Source organism: Microcebus murinus, chromosome 10 (genome assembly GCF_040939455.1).
Source record: "Microcebus murinus isolate Inina chromosome 10, M.murinus_Inina_mat1.0, whole genome shotgun sequence".
Classification (NCBI taxonomy): Eukaryota; Metazoa; Chordata; class Mammalia; order Primates; family Cheirogaleidae; genus Microcebus; species Microcebus murinus.
Window position 1 is genome coordinate 86,037,501 of NC_134113.1, and position 14,960 is coordinate 86,052,460.

The following is a 14,960-nucleotide window of genomic DNA, read 5'->3' on the forward strand; positions in this document are numbered from 1 at the left end:
GTCGTCCCCAGCGTTCGCGGGCAGCGTCTGCAAGTGGTTGCGCCGACTGCACTCGCGGGCTTGTAAATTCTCACCCTGGGAAATTAGCAACAAAGCCCGATCCGTCTCGTGGCTGCTTTTGCACTTTCCGAGGGCGGCTGTACTTGACTGAGCTGCAGAAGCCGGCACGCGGGAGCGAGCGAGGGAGCCGGCGAGAGAGAGGGAGGGCGGGAGAGGAGGAAGGGAGCGCAGAGGGGAGGGGTGGGGGCGAGAGGTAAATAGTCTTAAATCGGAAGGGAGCTGCTTCTCTGTGGTCTTGACAAGCGCTGCCTGGGCTCCGCCGGCTCAGTAATAACTGGGTGACCTTTTCTTTGGCTGTATTATGTCTGGCTGGGAAGGGATTGCGTTTTGCAGCTGAGAGCCGGGGCTTCCTTCTGCTCGGCTCCTCGCTGGCTGCTGGGGTAAGTTGTTTTGAGCCAGGACGGAGGGAGACAGCCTCCTCGGACTGCAGTTTGCCTAAAAGGAGGACACCTGTGGCTCAGATGCGGTCAACACCATTACTTGGCGGATCCTTGAGGACCTCATTATTTTAAACTTAAAAAAAAAAAAAAAAGATAGAGATTCCCTCCCCCGTCTTTTTTTTTTTTTCAAACAATGCTTCTTTTTGACCTTTCCCAAGGAGAAGCGCTACAAAGCAGCCACTGTGCTTACTGAACGGCCTCCCCCTGTATCGCTTAATTGAGAAGGTAAGTGCAGCAACTGTGTGCACACGCGTCGGCTGATTTGCGGGGTGTGTGTGTGTGTGTGTGTGTGTGTGTGTGCGGGAGCGCGCGTGCGTGTGCGGGTTGTGGGTTATTTTTTCCCCCCTTCCCCAGCCTCTCTCCTAATGAGGCGTAAACTGGAGCTGCACGCAGCCCAGCTCCGCACTGCAACTTTCACGCGGGCTGCTGCGGCTCTGCTGAGACGGTTTTGTTTAAATCATGTGAGGCTTCATTATTTTTATGATGAGACATGAAATAGATGCAGGCGGACGGTGTAGGGATGGAAGGAAGGGAGAGCGGCCGCGGCGCGGAACGCCTCAAGTCCGACTTGAGTGGATCCCAAAGTTCACCGGGAACTGCAGCATTTCCACACCCCGGACTCCCGGGGAGAGAGGGGCAGGGAGAGTTTGGAACCGGGGAATGTTTGCTCCCAGCCCCGTAGGGAGGAAATCCAGTCCTGGGTGGGTTGGCGGACCCCCTACCCCCCACCCCCCGACTTGCTGGAATTTGTGACACTCGCCCCCCAACCCCCACCCCAAGAAAAGAGTTGCAATTTCAGTCTTTTGGTTCAAGTTGACACTTCTGTCTCCACGCAGCCATAATAACAAAGCGTTGCTCCTTGGCGAGGGAAAAGTGACTGTGTTTGGGGATTGGGGGGGGTGGGGGGAGGGAGAAGTGACCGGAAGAGAGAGAGGGGGTCCCTGGAACAAGGTGCCTGTGTCCGAATAGGTGGGGATTCAAACTGATGCAGCACATTTTTTTATAGGGGCTACCCAGATTGCTGTTACGAAACACAAGTCAGATTTATGATCTTTTTCATATTGAACATGATATGCTATGCTAACGCTGCATGTGACAGTTTAATCAAATCCATTTGTTACCAGGCAGCTAAAAGGGGCCGCTGGGATTTTAGGATTATGGGCAGAGTTAGAGAAGCAAGTGGCTTTGTCATTCGCCATCATTTTGCACACTGCCACACCGCGAGGGGCTCCGTGTGTGTGCGCCGTGTCTGGTCTGGCCGCCCTCATCCCTTCCCCCACCCCCTGCCGCCGCTCAGACCTGCTCCCAAAGTGGCTTCACAATAGTCGGTCCTTCGGCGGTGTAGGCTGCGCACCAGGTCCACACTTGAGCCAAATCGAGGAGACCCCCTTCCACTTCTACCTTTGGGCTGGGTGCTCAATGCGAAGCTGCTGCAACTCCAGCACGCCTAAGTCAACTCATGCAGAAAAAGGAGAAAAGTTTTGGTAAGGTTACAATCTATCATAGATGCACTTTGCCGGCGCTCTGCACTCTTGGCTGCTCAAAAGCCTTTCTGCCCTTCCTCTGCTTTTGTGTCTTTCTAAAAGATCCGAAATATTATTGTTGTAACTGCTTTGAAAGACTGCTGCTTAAACCAATTAATCTTGCTAGGTGCAACAAATACTGCTACATTCTTTGCAAACCGTCCCTGTGTGGCTGCAGAGACACAATCACAAAAGGCTGGAGCATAAACTCCGCAAGGGATTCTTTGTTAGAGTGTATGTATGTTTCTTATTTTTTTTTTTTTTTATTTTGCATGTGAGCTGCATCAAAATTGAACTCAGTCTTGCAAATCTCTTGTTGGCCTTTGCCAAGCACTAGCACTTTGCTGCCATGGTAACTGTAATTAAACTGATAAGAGTGGAAAAATGTCAGTATCTCTGAGCCTTGCAGCTGCATTGGAGAAAAAGGGAATCAAATTGGTTCCCAGCTCCATTGCTCAAAAAGGGAAGGGGGGTGTGGAGGGCAAGGGAGGGGGGTGGGAGTTGAAGGGGCAGAACAGAGTTAAGCAGCTCCAGTGCCTGAGATCTGGGGACATCTATTTGCATTGTTGTCCCTTAGGGGGCTGCAGCCTGTAGGGATGCTCTGGGCCAGTGAACAGAGAGAAACAAGCTTTTAGGCCCAATCCAGTTTTCCAATCCAGGTTGGGGGCTGGGGAGAGGATGAAGATGGGCAGAAGGAGAGAAAATCTTTTGTTTGGTACCTCTTGGCAATCGAATGGCCGTGTTGGCCAAATTCTTTTAATCTGTGTCACTGCTCCCAGCTGCAGAACCTGCATTCCCATTTTAGCATCTTTCTGAGGCACCTCTTCTCTTCCAACCCCCTTTATGTATTCCCTCTTCCTGTTCCCTCTCCCAAATTGTCCTCTGTGAATTTTCCGACAGGGACAAAATGTTTTCCATTCACTCTGTGTAGTTAGTCCAAAAATATAAAAGACTGTGTCTAAGTGCTGCAAATCTTTTATTATTATTATTATTATTTTAAACCCCTGTGTGTTGTGGAGTTGTGGTTACTTTGTTGTGTTAACTACTGAAGCTGAGACTGTGCGGATGAATGGCACAGAACAAGGGAACATAATGGAGGCAATCAACCGTTAGGCCGCCTCACAATGCAATCCAGGCAATTAAAAGCTCACCAGAGTTTAAATGAAATGGTTCTACTTATTTCTGCACACCACACTGCACAGGCTATTATTTATGTCTTTTTTTTAATTATGATTTCCCTTAAACTGTCAAATAACTCAGAATGGCAGGGTCTCAGAGGCAATAAGAATTTCCCTCAGAACAATTTACATGCCAATCTAAAACTAGTTATGAGTTCTGATGTGCTCTGAGCAACTTGTGAAATGTTTCTCAGCTCCGAACACATAACTCTACCTAGACGTGTTCTTCTGGAGGAAGAAGGGAGGCCACTGACTGCTTTATGCCTTTTGGGTACATGGCAATGTGGTGACTATAATATAGCTCTTTTTCTACAATTGCTAACTTGCATAGAATTTAAAAGATTCCATTTTCAAGAGAAAATGCCACGATGTTCTCTAAAAGAAGGTACCGGGATGGTGTGTATAAGATCGAACTCCTTTTATGCCCAAGGCCAAACAGAATGTAAGAGTTTCAAATATTAATTGGCCTCTGAGTGCTAAATTAAAATGTCAACACAACAAAAACATTTTGTGCAGACAAGCAGGATAGTGTTTCTTGTGCCAAGTGTTGGTATCCCCTATCTTGGTTGCAAAGCATTTTGAATAAAGATAGTGACCTTCTGCACTTGGTGACTGAAACACAACTATGAGAAGTATAGCTTAGCTACTATTAAGAAGGATTTCAAAAAAAAATTTCACCTTTGAGCTTTGTGGCTTAAGAAAATAATAATGTTACAGACTAGAGAGCTAGAATAGCTACACTTAACATATCTCTGGGTGTTTTCAATAATGAAATCCAGAATTTCATTTAGTAAATCCAAATTTCCCCCTCCCCCCAGGTATATGGTTAAGAGGCACTTGGGTCTGTTCTGCACTGTAATTAATGGGATTCATTCCTTGTGGAACCCTGCTAGAAGAGGATAACTAGTTCTGATCAAAGAAACTTCATTTGTTAGAAGTTCTAGAGAGTGAGATTTAGCAGCGCTATCAAGGGTTATGATTAATCTACACTAGGCCCTTAGCTCCTTCAAAGGAAGGGAACAGAAAGCAGGCTATATAGGGATACCACCTGCTCTTCTGTACAAATCCAGCTGCTAGTCTGCTGCTCCGGTGGCTACGGCTATGCAGAGGACGCAGACAGAGCAGCTACCCTGCTTTTTTCCCCTGCCATTCCCTACTCTACTGCTCTACCAGGCAAGTTATTTTCTAAGGAAAGTTCAAAATCATAACAATATTATCTGCAATTCATATATTATCTGTCACTAGAAAAGTTGTTCAGCTATGGGGATGCCTTGATGTCCCTTATCAGTGTGATTTTTTTTTTTTTTTAAAAAGGTGGTGAAGTTTATGATGGAGGTGAAGCCTTCATCATGAGGTATCAGAGGAAACTGCAGAGGGTTTAGCTATTTTGGAGAAGGGGAATGCACAGAAAAATGCAGATTATAGCTTGGAATACATTCTTCTCTTGAAACTCTTTCAAATGCACGCGCATTTGGTGTTTTGTGCCCTTCTACATCCCAGTTTAAAAGTTTGTGCCTAGGATAGGCAGCGTAGCATAGCACAAGGATCACTGAACTGTAAGAAGGTCCACAGCTCAATTGTCATTCAGCTTTGAGCGAGTCCCTTAACCTCTCTTGGGCCTCTGTAACATAATTTGTAAAATGAGGGAATTTGGAATTGATGATGTCTGCAGTATTTTATAGTGCTTAAAATGAGTTATTTGAGAAATATGAGGCTTTGAATAGTTGGTCCAGGTTCTTTTTGAGGCTGGGCATTTAATACCTAGGAAATAAGAAGAAACTCAAAGGTGTATATTCATTCATTGGAAAGATTTCAATCAAGTTGTAAAACCCATGGAACACAACTAGATTCCTTATTTGTGATGGTGATAATCTGTAAAATATATAAATGCCCATATGTCTCATATGGTATGTATAACATATGTAAATAATATATTTATATGTGTTTGTATAATTTTATATATTAATATGTTTGGATGTTGCCTTCTATTGTTTCTTCTTTCCCCTATAAAATAAATAAGTGAATGTTTATGGTGATAAATTATATAATCCTATGCATTAGTTTTAGATAAAAGCATGCAGTACATAGTTAAGTAATCTGTCATTAATATGGGCACTGACTGACTGATGCTCGTGAGTATAAATCTTTTTTATTTTAACATAATAAATATTTTGAAATATCAGGGACACGGAAGGAGGTATTTGGATGCAAACAAGAAAATAGGGTAGATGGGCTTTTGGGGAGGCTATGATGTGTACTTAACTATAAACATTCTACTGCTGAGTAAGGTTAGTGTAATACCATACTGTGAAGTCTCTTTCTACCATCAAGTACATATTAAGTGAAATTTTTAACTACTTAAGCAAAACTCATTTTTGACTTCTGTAGACTGTGCATGGATTAGTTTGTTAAATAGCTTTCTTTTCAGACCGTTAGCCATTCACTCACATAAAGGAACTACTCTATGTGGCAAATGAGGACGCTATGAAATGATTCAATATTACTTAAGTTCATATATGTAATGTCAACTTGCCACGTACAACATGAACTCATTATTATTCCCACTTTATAGGTATATTTTTATAAATGATTTAATTAGGACTTTATAAAGTTTGAGACTTTCTGGTCCCCAAATTTAGTTCAAGTACAGCCCCGAAAAAGAAAATCTGACACTTGTAGAAGAAGGCACTATTAAATATTTAACTTGTCTGAGGTCTTTTGACATCGTTTTATTCTGTCTGGTAGTCTCAGCTCTCTCTTTTTTTTTTTTTTTTTGTCTTCCTTTAGGTATACAAATGCTCTCAGTCCAGCCAGACACCAAGCCGAAAGGTTGTGCTGGCTGCAACCGAAAGATCAAGGACCGGTATCTTCTAAAGGCACTGGACAAATACTGGCATGAAGACTGCCTGAAGTGTGCGTGCTGTGACTGTCGCTTGGGAGAGGTGGGCTCCACCCTGTACACTAAAGCTAATCTTATCCTTTGTCGCAGAGACTATCTGAGGTAGGAATTACCCTTGCACGCCAGTGATGACTGGATGCCTTTTAAAGTACTTTTGTAAGTGTATTTTTTGTTTGTTTGTTTTATTTCCTTACTACCAGCTTATATTCCTGAAAGATGTTGACCTGTCAGCCTTCAAAATGTTGGCTAGTGTGTGTGCTACCTAAATCACTTAGAGAACAGCTAACAAACCATAGTGTCTAAAATGTTTCGACTTGGCTAGCCTGCTGTACTCATCTTTAGGAATCAGTTATTCCACGGCTTTTGCGGAAGCAGCCAGTTAGTGTCAAAGATGTGTTTGGTAGCCATCAGCATGCAAGTTTCTCCTTAGAACCTAAGAAGAAAGGTAGGCTGAGCATCACACAAAGGAATGGATTAGTTGTTTGGTGAAACACCTTAACTCTTTATTTTTTTTAAAGTCTCACTTGAACAATATACTATGTAAAATAGCCTAACTATTGCCTCTTAGTTGGACTTGAATTTATCCTTCTAAAGTTGTTCAGCTTTCCTTTCTGTTTCAGGTTTGTCAGAGGAGGTCAGGTGCAAATTCTTAACTGGTAATTACTAGTGTATTTATTATACAGTTTTGAAAACTTTCCCCAAGAGTAGATATATCTTCCCCCCCCCCACCCATGACTTTCTAAATGGTCATCACAAAGATATCACTGGGCGTTGAACAGCCTCAGACTTGCCAGTAGTTTTATGAATAATAACAAAGACCGCAATCTTTATGGGGAAATGATAGCCACACTCCAAACTGTACACATCTGAACAGTTGCAGGACAATGCAGGTTCTGAAGCCATGAAGCCAACTAAATTTGTTCCCCAGCATTAAGGACTCAACACGAAACTTCTGTTGAAGAAAAATTATTTTGCTTTTCAGGCAACTTTGTGACTTGCTTCAGCTGCAAATTACTTATATTAATAAAGTAGGATCTATCAAATTAGGGAAATGATATATGGCATCATTTGGGTTTTCATATTTAATACAATTAATCATTTTTCTAGGCTGACATTAAGCGATTTATTTTGAATTTTTTCCCTTATGACACAAAATTTATCAATCAGCAGTAACTCCTTAACCATCTTGGTCATTGGGGGAGGTGTTATCTAAAGAATTTGGTCCTTCGTAGTCTATAATTCAGTTATTTTCAGTCAGATTCAATCTTTATATATAAAAATGTATTGCTTGATTAATAGTAGTTACAAGAGGGTGAAACTAGTATTGTTTATCAGATTCGACTCTTTCTCGCTCTTAGCACTGTCTCATCTGACAGCCTCCTGACTAATTATGGCCACTTGTTACTGTTTCTCTGTCTTCCAAGTGCACAAAATGCATGCAAGGTGCCAACCCGTGAGGAGTAACTCTCCCCAGCCAGAATTTTCCTCATTGTGTTGGCACAACTAATCAGAATTAACGCATAATGTGATTTCTTTTTAGAACTCTCCAGCCTTGAACTTTTCTCTTTGAAATAAAAATTTCTCCTCTGCTCATTGTGAACGAGAGCCTCATTTCCACATAATGCATTTGCATTTGCTTTCTGTGATTTCACATTGCATTCTAGTTTTGCTTTACCTATGCTAACTGATAGTCACAGCTTTTTGACTCCTTTTGACTTTTACATTTGTTTACAATTTCAGTATCTCAAGTGGATTCATGTTACAATTCCCAACAAGGAGTTTATGTGGCCCAGGTGTTTTCATAAACAAAAAAGACAAAACTAAGTAAACTTTAAAGAAAGTTTCTTGAAATTTCTGAATTTTTTAAAATCAAAGATATAAATTCGCCAGTGAAATAAATACCTGTATTGTGGGTGAAACTGCTTTGCAGTTGTCAACATAGCAGCGAGCAGAGCAAGTAAGCTTAAATGTGTTTTATTTTTCCTTACGGTAGGAAAAAATACAATGTTAAACTGGTACTTACTTAGTCTCAAGTAAGTGTTTTGTTGAAGATAATTTATCAAAATAGTTTTCGTATCAGAGATCTTTATATCTCTAAAAGAGTGTATGTGGCTTTTTGTGGAATAACTTTTAGTTCATTTCTGTTAGGCTCAAACATTTAATGCTAGTTAACTTGTTAAAAATATTTTGTACTCTTTCAAATATAAACCCTTGTCCTGATTGCCAATATATTCATTTCTTAGAGTACAATTTCCTCTTAAATTGGTCATTACCACATTAATGGCCAGTTGTTATGTTAACAGCCTAAGGGTTGTTAACATTTCAAACTAAGTTGTTAACAGCAAGCTTATCCCTTATTTAAACTGAACGTTTGTTGTATATAACAGTGACTTCTTTGGCAACTTCATCAACACTTAAAATTGCAGCAGTGAAATAGAGAATTGGTATGTGTGTGAAACACTGGGTTTTGTGTTATAGATTATGCTGCAGATATGATATTTAGTTTTATGTAGAAAGCATGTGTCTCAGTGAAATTGTGTAGCTGTTCGACAGCATTATGTCTCTTATTGGCAGATTAAAATAGCCTGATTCTGTATGTTAAATCAAACAATACAGTCAAGCAGATTTTATTTATAATTTTTTCGATTATGGATAAATAGTCAATCTGGAATGTTTATTAAATGCTTACTGTGTGACAGGTATAATTTTAGGAGATGGATGAAATTAACTGAGGGGAAAAAAAAAGAGGTACATCTAAAGTTGTTACTAATTGTTTACCTAATTACATAAAATCTGTAACATGATCAGTGAACAAGTAGTAGTCTATGGCTATTTTCCTGAGCTTTGAAAATAATTTTTCTCATTTTCCTCCTAGTTCATTTCATCATATATCCCTTTTGTATTTTGCACAGCCAATGTTTAACTATTTAATTTTGGCCTTTGGATATTATGTAATTTCTCTGAGGCACCCAACAGGCCATAAATAACTTACATATTTGTATTTCTCTGTTTAAGTCACTAGTCACCTAATTAGGAATATGGAAAACGATAAAGAAAAAAGTAGTTTACTTGTACTAGTAAACTATTGTATACAAGTATTATCCTCAGACAGATAATTTTTCATATCTAGAGAAAAGTAAAACATTTTTACCAATTGTAGTTAACTTCCTATTAAACATCTCCCTCCAAAAAAGAAAGAAAGAAAAAAGAAACATTTCTAATTATGAGCAATGAGACTTGAAGGTCTGTGTTTTATTTGTGTTACTTTGAGTAGTAATAATGACATATTTTTACAAGTTCTTTGAATGATGATTTGAGATATTAAATACGAAAATATAAGAATTTAGATTGTAAGATATCTCTTAAGGGTTATAGAAGCTAAATTGCAGATAATTTTATTTTCTTTCAGTTTTCTTTTCTCTTTTGTGGCACATTTACCTATGTTTAAGAAAAAGAAAAGAAAATATTCTTTAGTTTGTGCATTGAGTTTCAAATCTTAACAGCAGAATTGTTCACTTTCCATAACTGGACTGGTATAATCTTTCATTTTGCTGCCGTATGATACACATATCTGATGAGACAGAATTTACCCATTTGTAGGATTATTTGCCTCCTTCGGAAACTCATTAAATAAAGGAAGAGAAAGATTGACTTTTTAAAACCTTCTCTAACACACTTTCTGCCTGCAACTATGAAGTCAATCTGCCAGTCAATATTTACATGCCAAGACCCAGAAATATATCTGTTAAAAATATATTCAAAGCATTTTAATAGTTTTTATTTTTTTAAAGGTGAGCTTATGCCAATTTAGACATGGAAACATCTTTGTACCTTAAATTAGAGCTCAAGATGATATTGTCTAATGTAGTTTAAAAATTACTGCAAAAATTATAGCAAAGTTTTAATAATGATGTTTAAGAGCCTCTCAGCAGTGCTATCTATCAGCCTTATTTCAGTTTGGAAAATATGAATAAAGTAGTCAACGTATAACCAGAGTTTTAGAATTAGGACTTTGTGGCAAGCATTAAATAGAACAAGGAGAAATATCAAAATACTTTACTTTTCGACTTGAAGGCAATAAAGAATATCAGCACTTACCACTCAAATTTTGAGGCATTTTTTGCTTGTTTTTTGTTTGGGCCTGCAACTGCTTGTGGTATTTTTTAAGCACTAAGTGGATATAGGCTGTATCTTGTATCTCTATGAATGATATCTTGCCAGAGAGTTTATTCAAAGCTGTGTGCTGTGGTATGTGCCATGAAAGCTGCTTATAGCTGTTCCTATATAAGAAGCTGTAAAATGTCTTATATAAAATTTAATGCAATTTGCTATTTTTATATGTGAGGATAATTTGTTTAAAATGGAACAACTGGGAAAGGGTGATGCTTCATGCTTCACTATAGTTGCCAATTAACTAAAATGATTTGAAGCTTGCTATGCTGACTACAAATTTTATATGCTTTAATATAATAATATAATAACTCTAAAAGCAAGAATTAAAATACTACATAGAGTATAAATCTAGCTATAACTTTATTTCACACTGATCAAACCTGGTACTTCTACATTTTTATATAATGTTAAATTTATATTGGTACATAATTACAGCCTTAAAAGTAAATATGAATATGCTGTTAATATTATTTTGTCTGGCAATTCACAGCACAGATTATTTTTTAATGTTGAATAAAGTATTCCTTCTTTTTTCCTTCATTGCCAACTTTTTTAACATGAGGTATTTGGAAATGCTTTCCCTGGAAAGCAGCAAATTATTATTATTTGGAAAAAATCACTTTTCATTGTTTTAAATTCTGAAAACCTAAGCTTTCATATGGATTGAAATGCCTTACAAATAAACTTTTTCTCTACGAGCTTCATTTGAGCTCTTTAAACACGTTATAATCATAAGTTTTATCAGGTTTAAAGGTCTAAGTTAATCTTAGTGTTATGAAATATTTTGACATATGAGTATATTGGACTCTATGGTCTATCAAAAATGCTCTGTTATATGAATTACCTTATGTATAGCTTTATAAAAACTAGCAATATTAAGTCCATTTCCCCTTTATTGTAGGAAAGCACTATTGAATTCTGTTTAAGACATTTTAGGCTGAAGCTACTCATGCACCAGTTTAAATCAGGAGTGATAATTTTGTTTTGTACAATACATTGAGAGAATGGCCCTCACTCTGGAAAAAAATTGGTGGATTCAGACTAGACTTCCTGAGCGACAACTTCCCTGTAACAATTTGTGTTAAAAAATAGTTGATGCACATATAGAATTTCTTCTCATTTGTAAATATATCTGCAGTATTTTTCTATCCTTATTTCTGTAATACATCCATTTTCAGTGAGTGAGTATATATTTAATGTAATTATTTTACTTTTGTGGCTTTTTGTTTTGGGTTGTTTTATAAACTTGAGCTATTTTTACTGAAAATTCCACCACCATCCCCCAAGAGTATTAAAAATACTTTATACTGTTTCTACATCTTTACAGTTTTTTATCTTTTTATAATGCATGGAATACTTCAGTCAGGATAGTTTTTACACATAAGATGGATAAGTTAGACATACCTGACTTAGCAGAAAAATATTCTGTTTCTACAAGTATATTTAGGATTAAATGCATCTGGAAGAACTACATTTGAGAATTGCTAAAATTGCTTATTTTGCACTTTATAAATACATAGAATTCTGGGAAAGAATCTCTATTTTTGGTTGCTCTTAGAATATATCAAAGTAAGCCAGCACTTCATTTATAAACTCACCATTAACTTCCATTAAGTGACTAATAATAAATTTTAATGCTGTGTTTTGACTGCATAAACATAATTTGTTAAGGAATCTCATTTGAAAAATATGCTGAAAGTAGTAATTTTGTAAATGGTTTTGATGAATATATAAATTGTAGAAATGTATTATGTAGTTCAGTTTTCTGCCTCACATAAAAATTATATAGCCTAAAAGAAGAATTGCACCAACCTAAATGACTGTTGTATTCATTACATTGTGAGGCATTGAAGCCTTATTTTGGTATTTGGTTTGAAAACATTTTTCCAGTTTCTGTAAGATTATCTTCTATTATTCAAAGTCATACACTACAACCTCATCCCATCTTCTAAAAAAATTAGCTAACATTTCTCACTTTTATCAATATATATTAAAATATATGTAGTGCAAATGCTGGACAAGATCTAGCAAATAAGGCAAGTAAAAATAAAAATAGCAATACTCTGTTCAATTGGCTAGGTATCTTTTTAAAAATAGCATTTGCATTAGCCATGTTTAAAAAGGCATTTTTTTTTCTTTTTCCTTTTTTAGTTTAATTGCCTTATAAAAATTGGTTTATATAAGTGATTGCTTCTGCTGATACATGGATTTTCCCCTTGTTAAGTATTTGAAGAAGCGTGGGTGTATATATATATGCTGCACCTATGGAGATTAGAATCTATATAACCTTGGAATGGGCATTACTTTTTTTCATCATTGACTTTAGCCAGATACCATAATTTGGTAAGCTTTGAAACTTGTAAAAATCCAAATACTTGAAGGCAGCTAATTTCTTAGTACTGCAAACTATAGCACTGCTCTATTTTTATAGGATCTTCGTTCTAAGATGAAAGACAAGTTTTATAAATCTATAAAATGCCTAAATTTATTCCTTTGTGATTTTTATCATCCAATTCTGTTCTTCTCAGCTTTGTTGGAGTTTGGCAGTTTGATACTATCTGTTCTTCTGTTTCTATTTCTACTATTGTAATGTACTTGTTTTGATAATTAACCATGAATTTCTCTTTTCAAAGTTGTTTTTTTTTTTTTGAGACAATTTCTCACTGTATTGCCTGGGCAGTGGCATCATCATAGCTCACAGCAACCTTAAACTACTAGACTCAAGTGATCCTCCTGCCTCAGCCACTCAAGTAGCTGGGAATACAGGGCAGCACCACCTCTCTTGGCTAATTTTTCTATTTTTTGTAGAGATGGGGTCTTGCTGTATTGTTCAGGTTGCTCTCAAACTCTTGACCTGAAGTGATCCACCTTTGCTTCCCAAAGTGCTAGGATTATAGGCCCAAGCCACTCTACCTGGCCAGTTTTTCAAAATATTTATAAGATATTTATTGTGAAGTAGAAGTTTACATTGTGAAGCAAGAAATGTAGCATTTAGATTTTCGTTTCTTACTTTAAAATAATTTCTTTTGCTTTTGGCTTTTCCCCTTTATTACTGATATTAATGGATAACTTTTCTCTGAAGGAATTAAGACCCAAGCATATCCTTTTTGTACATTTATCAAAAATATATACTGTATTCCTACGTGACATCACTCAACTGGGTACTCACCTGTGCCACTTTTGGTTTCTGTCCTATATTGTCAAAACTTCTTGAGAAATCTTTTTCTTCTCAACAATATTTTTGTAGTTATATAAAGATTCTAAATCTTTTCGCTGAATTCCTTTGCTCTATCATGTTAGTTTTTTTTCTGATGCAAAAATCTCTAGCTGTGGGCTTTACAAGTTTAAAATAAAATCACACTTGAGATGAATAATCATCTTGGAATAGTCAGATCCCTGATTTGAAGTTGGAAAATTAACATTAAGCTGCATGTATTAAGTTAGACTCTAATCAGCATGTGTTGTTATGATTCAATTTAATATTAAAAACTCTCCAACTGGGCTACTGGGAAAATAAAAGACTCTTAGGAATTCAAAGATTATTTGCAGAGGAGTACACCAAAGCCATATTTAAGTAAAATTGTTATTACTAATGCAGTAAAGCATCATCCACATTAAACTTATCCTATTAATAAAAACAAAATCAGTTTTAGTAAACATAAATATCAAATATGACAAGGACTAGTAAGGGGGCATGGAACTTCATAAAATGTGCTAATGATAACATTTAATAGTAATCTGAATACCACTGAGAAAAAGTAAATTCCCATCTCATTTATGCCATGGGATCCCAACAAGCAACATCAAGAAGGGAAAGCTAATTTTAGATATCACTGGTTTATTCCTATTTTCTAAAATTTTTAGAACAATAATGCTATGTTTTTATTTTAGCAGTTCTAGCAGATGCATATTTGTCTATTTTTGAGGTTATTTTATTATTTTTTGTTTTTAAAAGATTTTGAAATCTCTCTCATTTTTTAAGTTTCTGCTTCTAGAAAGCAGCTCACATTTCACCAAAATAGAAGGATCAAGACTTTTAAATTTTAAAATACCTTATGGCATTGAGCATAATACTTATTTTGTATTTATCAACTGCTCAATACAAATGTATTCTGACCAATGGCTACATATGAAGACCAGGTGAAATGAGTGGATTAGTACCTGTTCCTTTACTTGGGTGGGTGAGAGTAAGGAAATAAATGGAAAAGCAGTTATAACGTCTAACACTAAATATGTAAGTATTATTTTCAATGGGCAGGTTTATTTGCATTTCACAGGTGAGAAGCTCAACTATGTTGTGAACATAATTTTAAAGCCTATAAGTATTTCATGTCAATATCCACTGAGGATCATTTGCACTTTGGGAGACATAATGAAATGATAAGTTATTGAATTGCCTCAAAACTTATAAACTAGTATTTTCTTTTTTTTTTTTTGAGACAGAGTCTCACTTTGTTGCCCAGGCTAACGTGAGTGCCATGGCGTCAGCCTGGCTCACAGCAACCTCAAACTCCTGGGCTCAAGCAATCCTGCTGCCTCAGCCTCCCGAGTAGCTGGGACTACAGGCATGCGCCACCATGCCCGGCTAATTTTTTTCTATATATATATTAGTTGGCCAATTAATTTATTTCTATTTATAGTAGAGACGGGGTCTCGCTCTTTTTCAGGCTGGTTTCGAACTCCTGAC

The 14,960-nt window shown here is 37.1% G+C and overlaps 1 protein-coding gene across 8 annotated transcripts in view; it reads left to right on the forward strand.

The window, feature by feature from the left end:
• The window catches only part of LMO3 (LIM domain only 3), a 62,457-nt gene that overhangs the window by 3,448 nt on the left and 44,049 nt on the right, over positions 1–14,960 (forward strand). For 2 of the 8 annotated variants that reach the window (XM_012775816.3, XM_012775817.3), the window contains exons 2-3: positions 659–725; positions 5,989–6,202. In XM_012775816.3, coding sequence (XP_012631270.1) covers positions 5,997–6,202 — 206 coding nt within the window. In that variant the 5' untranslated portion in view covers positions 659–725; positions 5,989–5,996. Of the gene's footprint in view, positions 1–256; positions 726–1,438; positions 1,985–2,009; positions 2,258–5,988; positions 6,203–14,960 lie in introns of those variants that run through there. The other 6 variants (XM_012775824.3, XM_012775822.3, XM_012775819.3 and 3 more) reach the window with 5 other exon arrangements.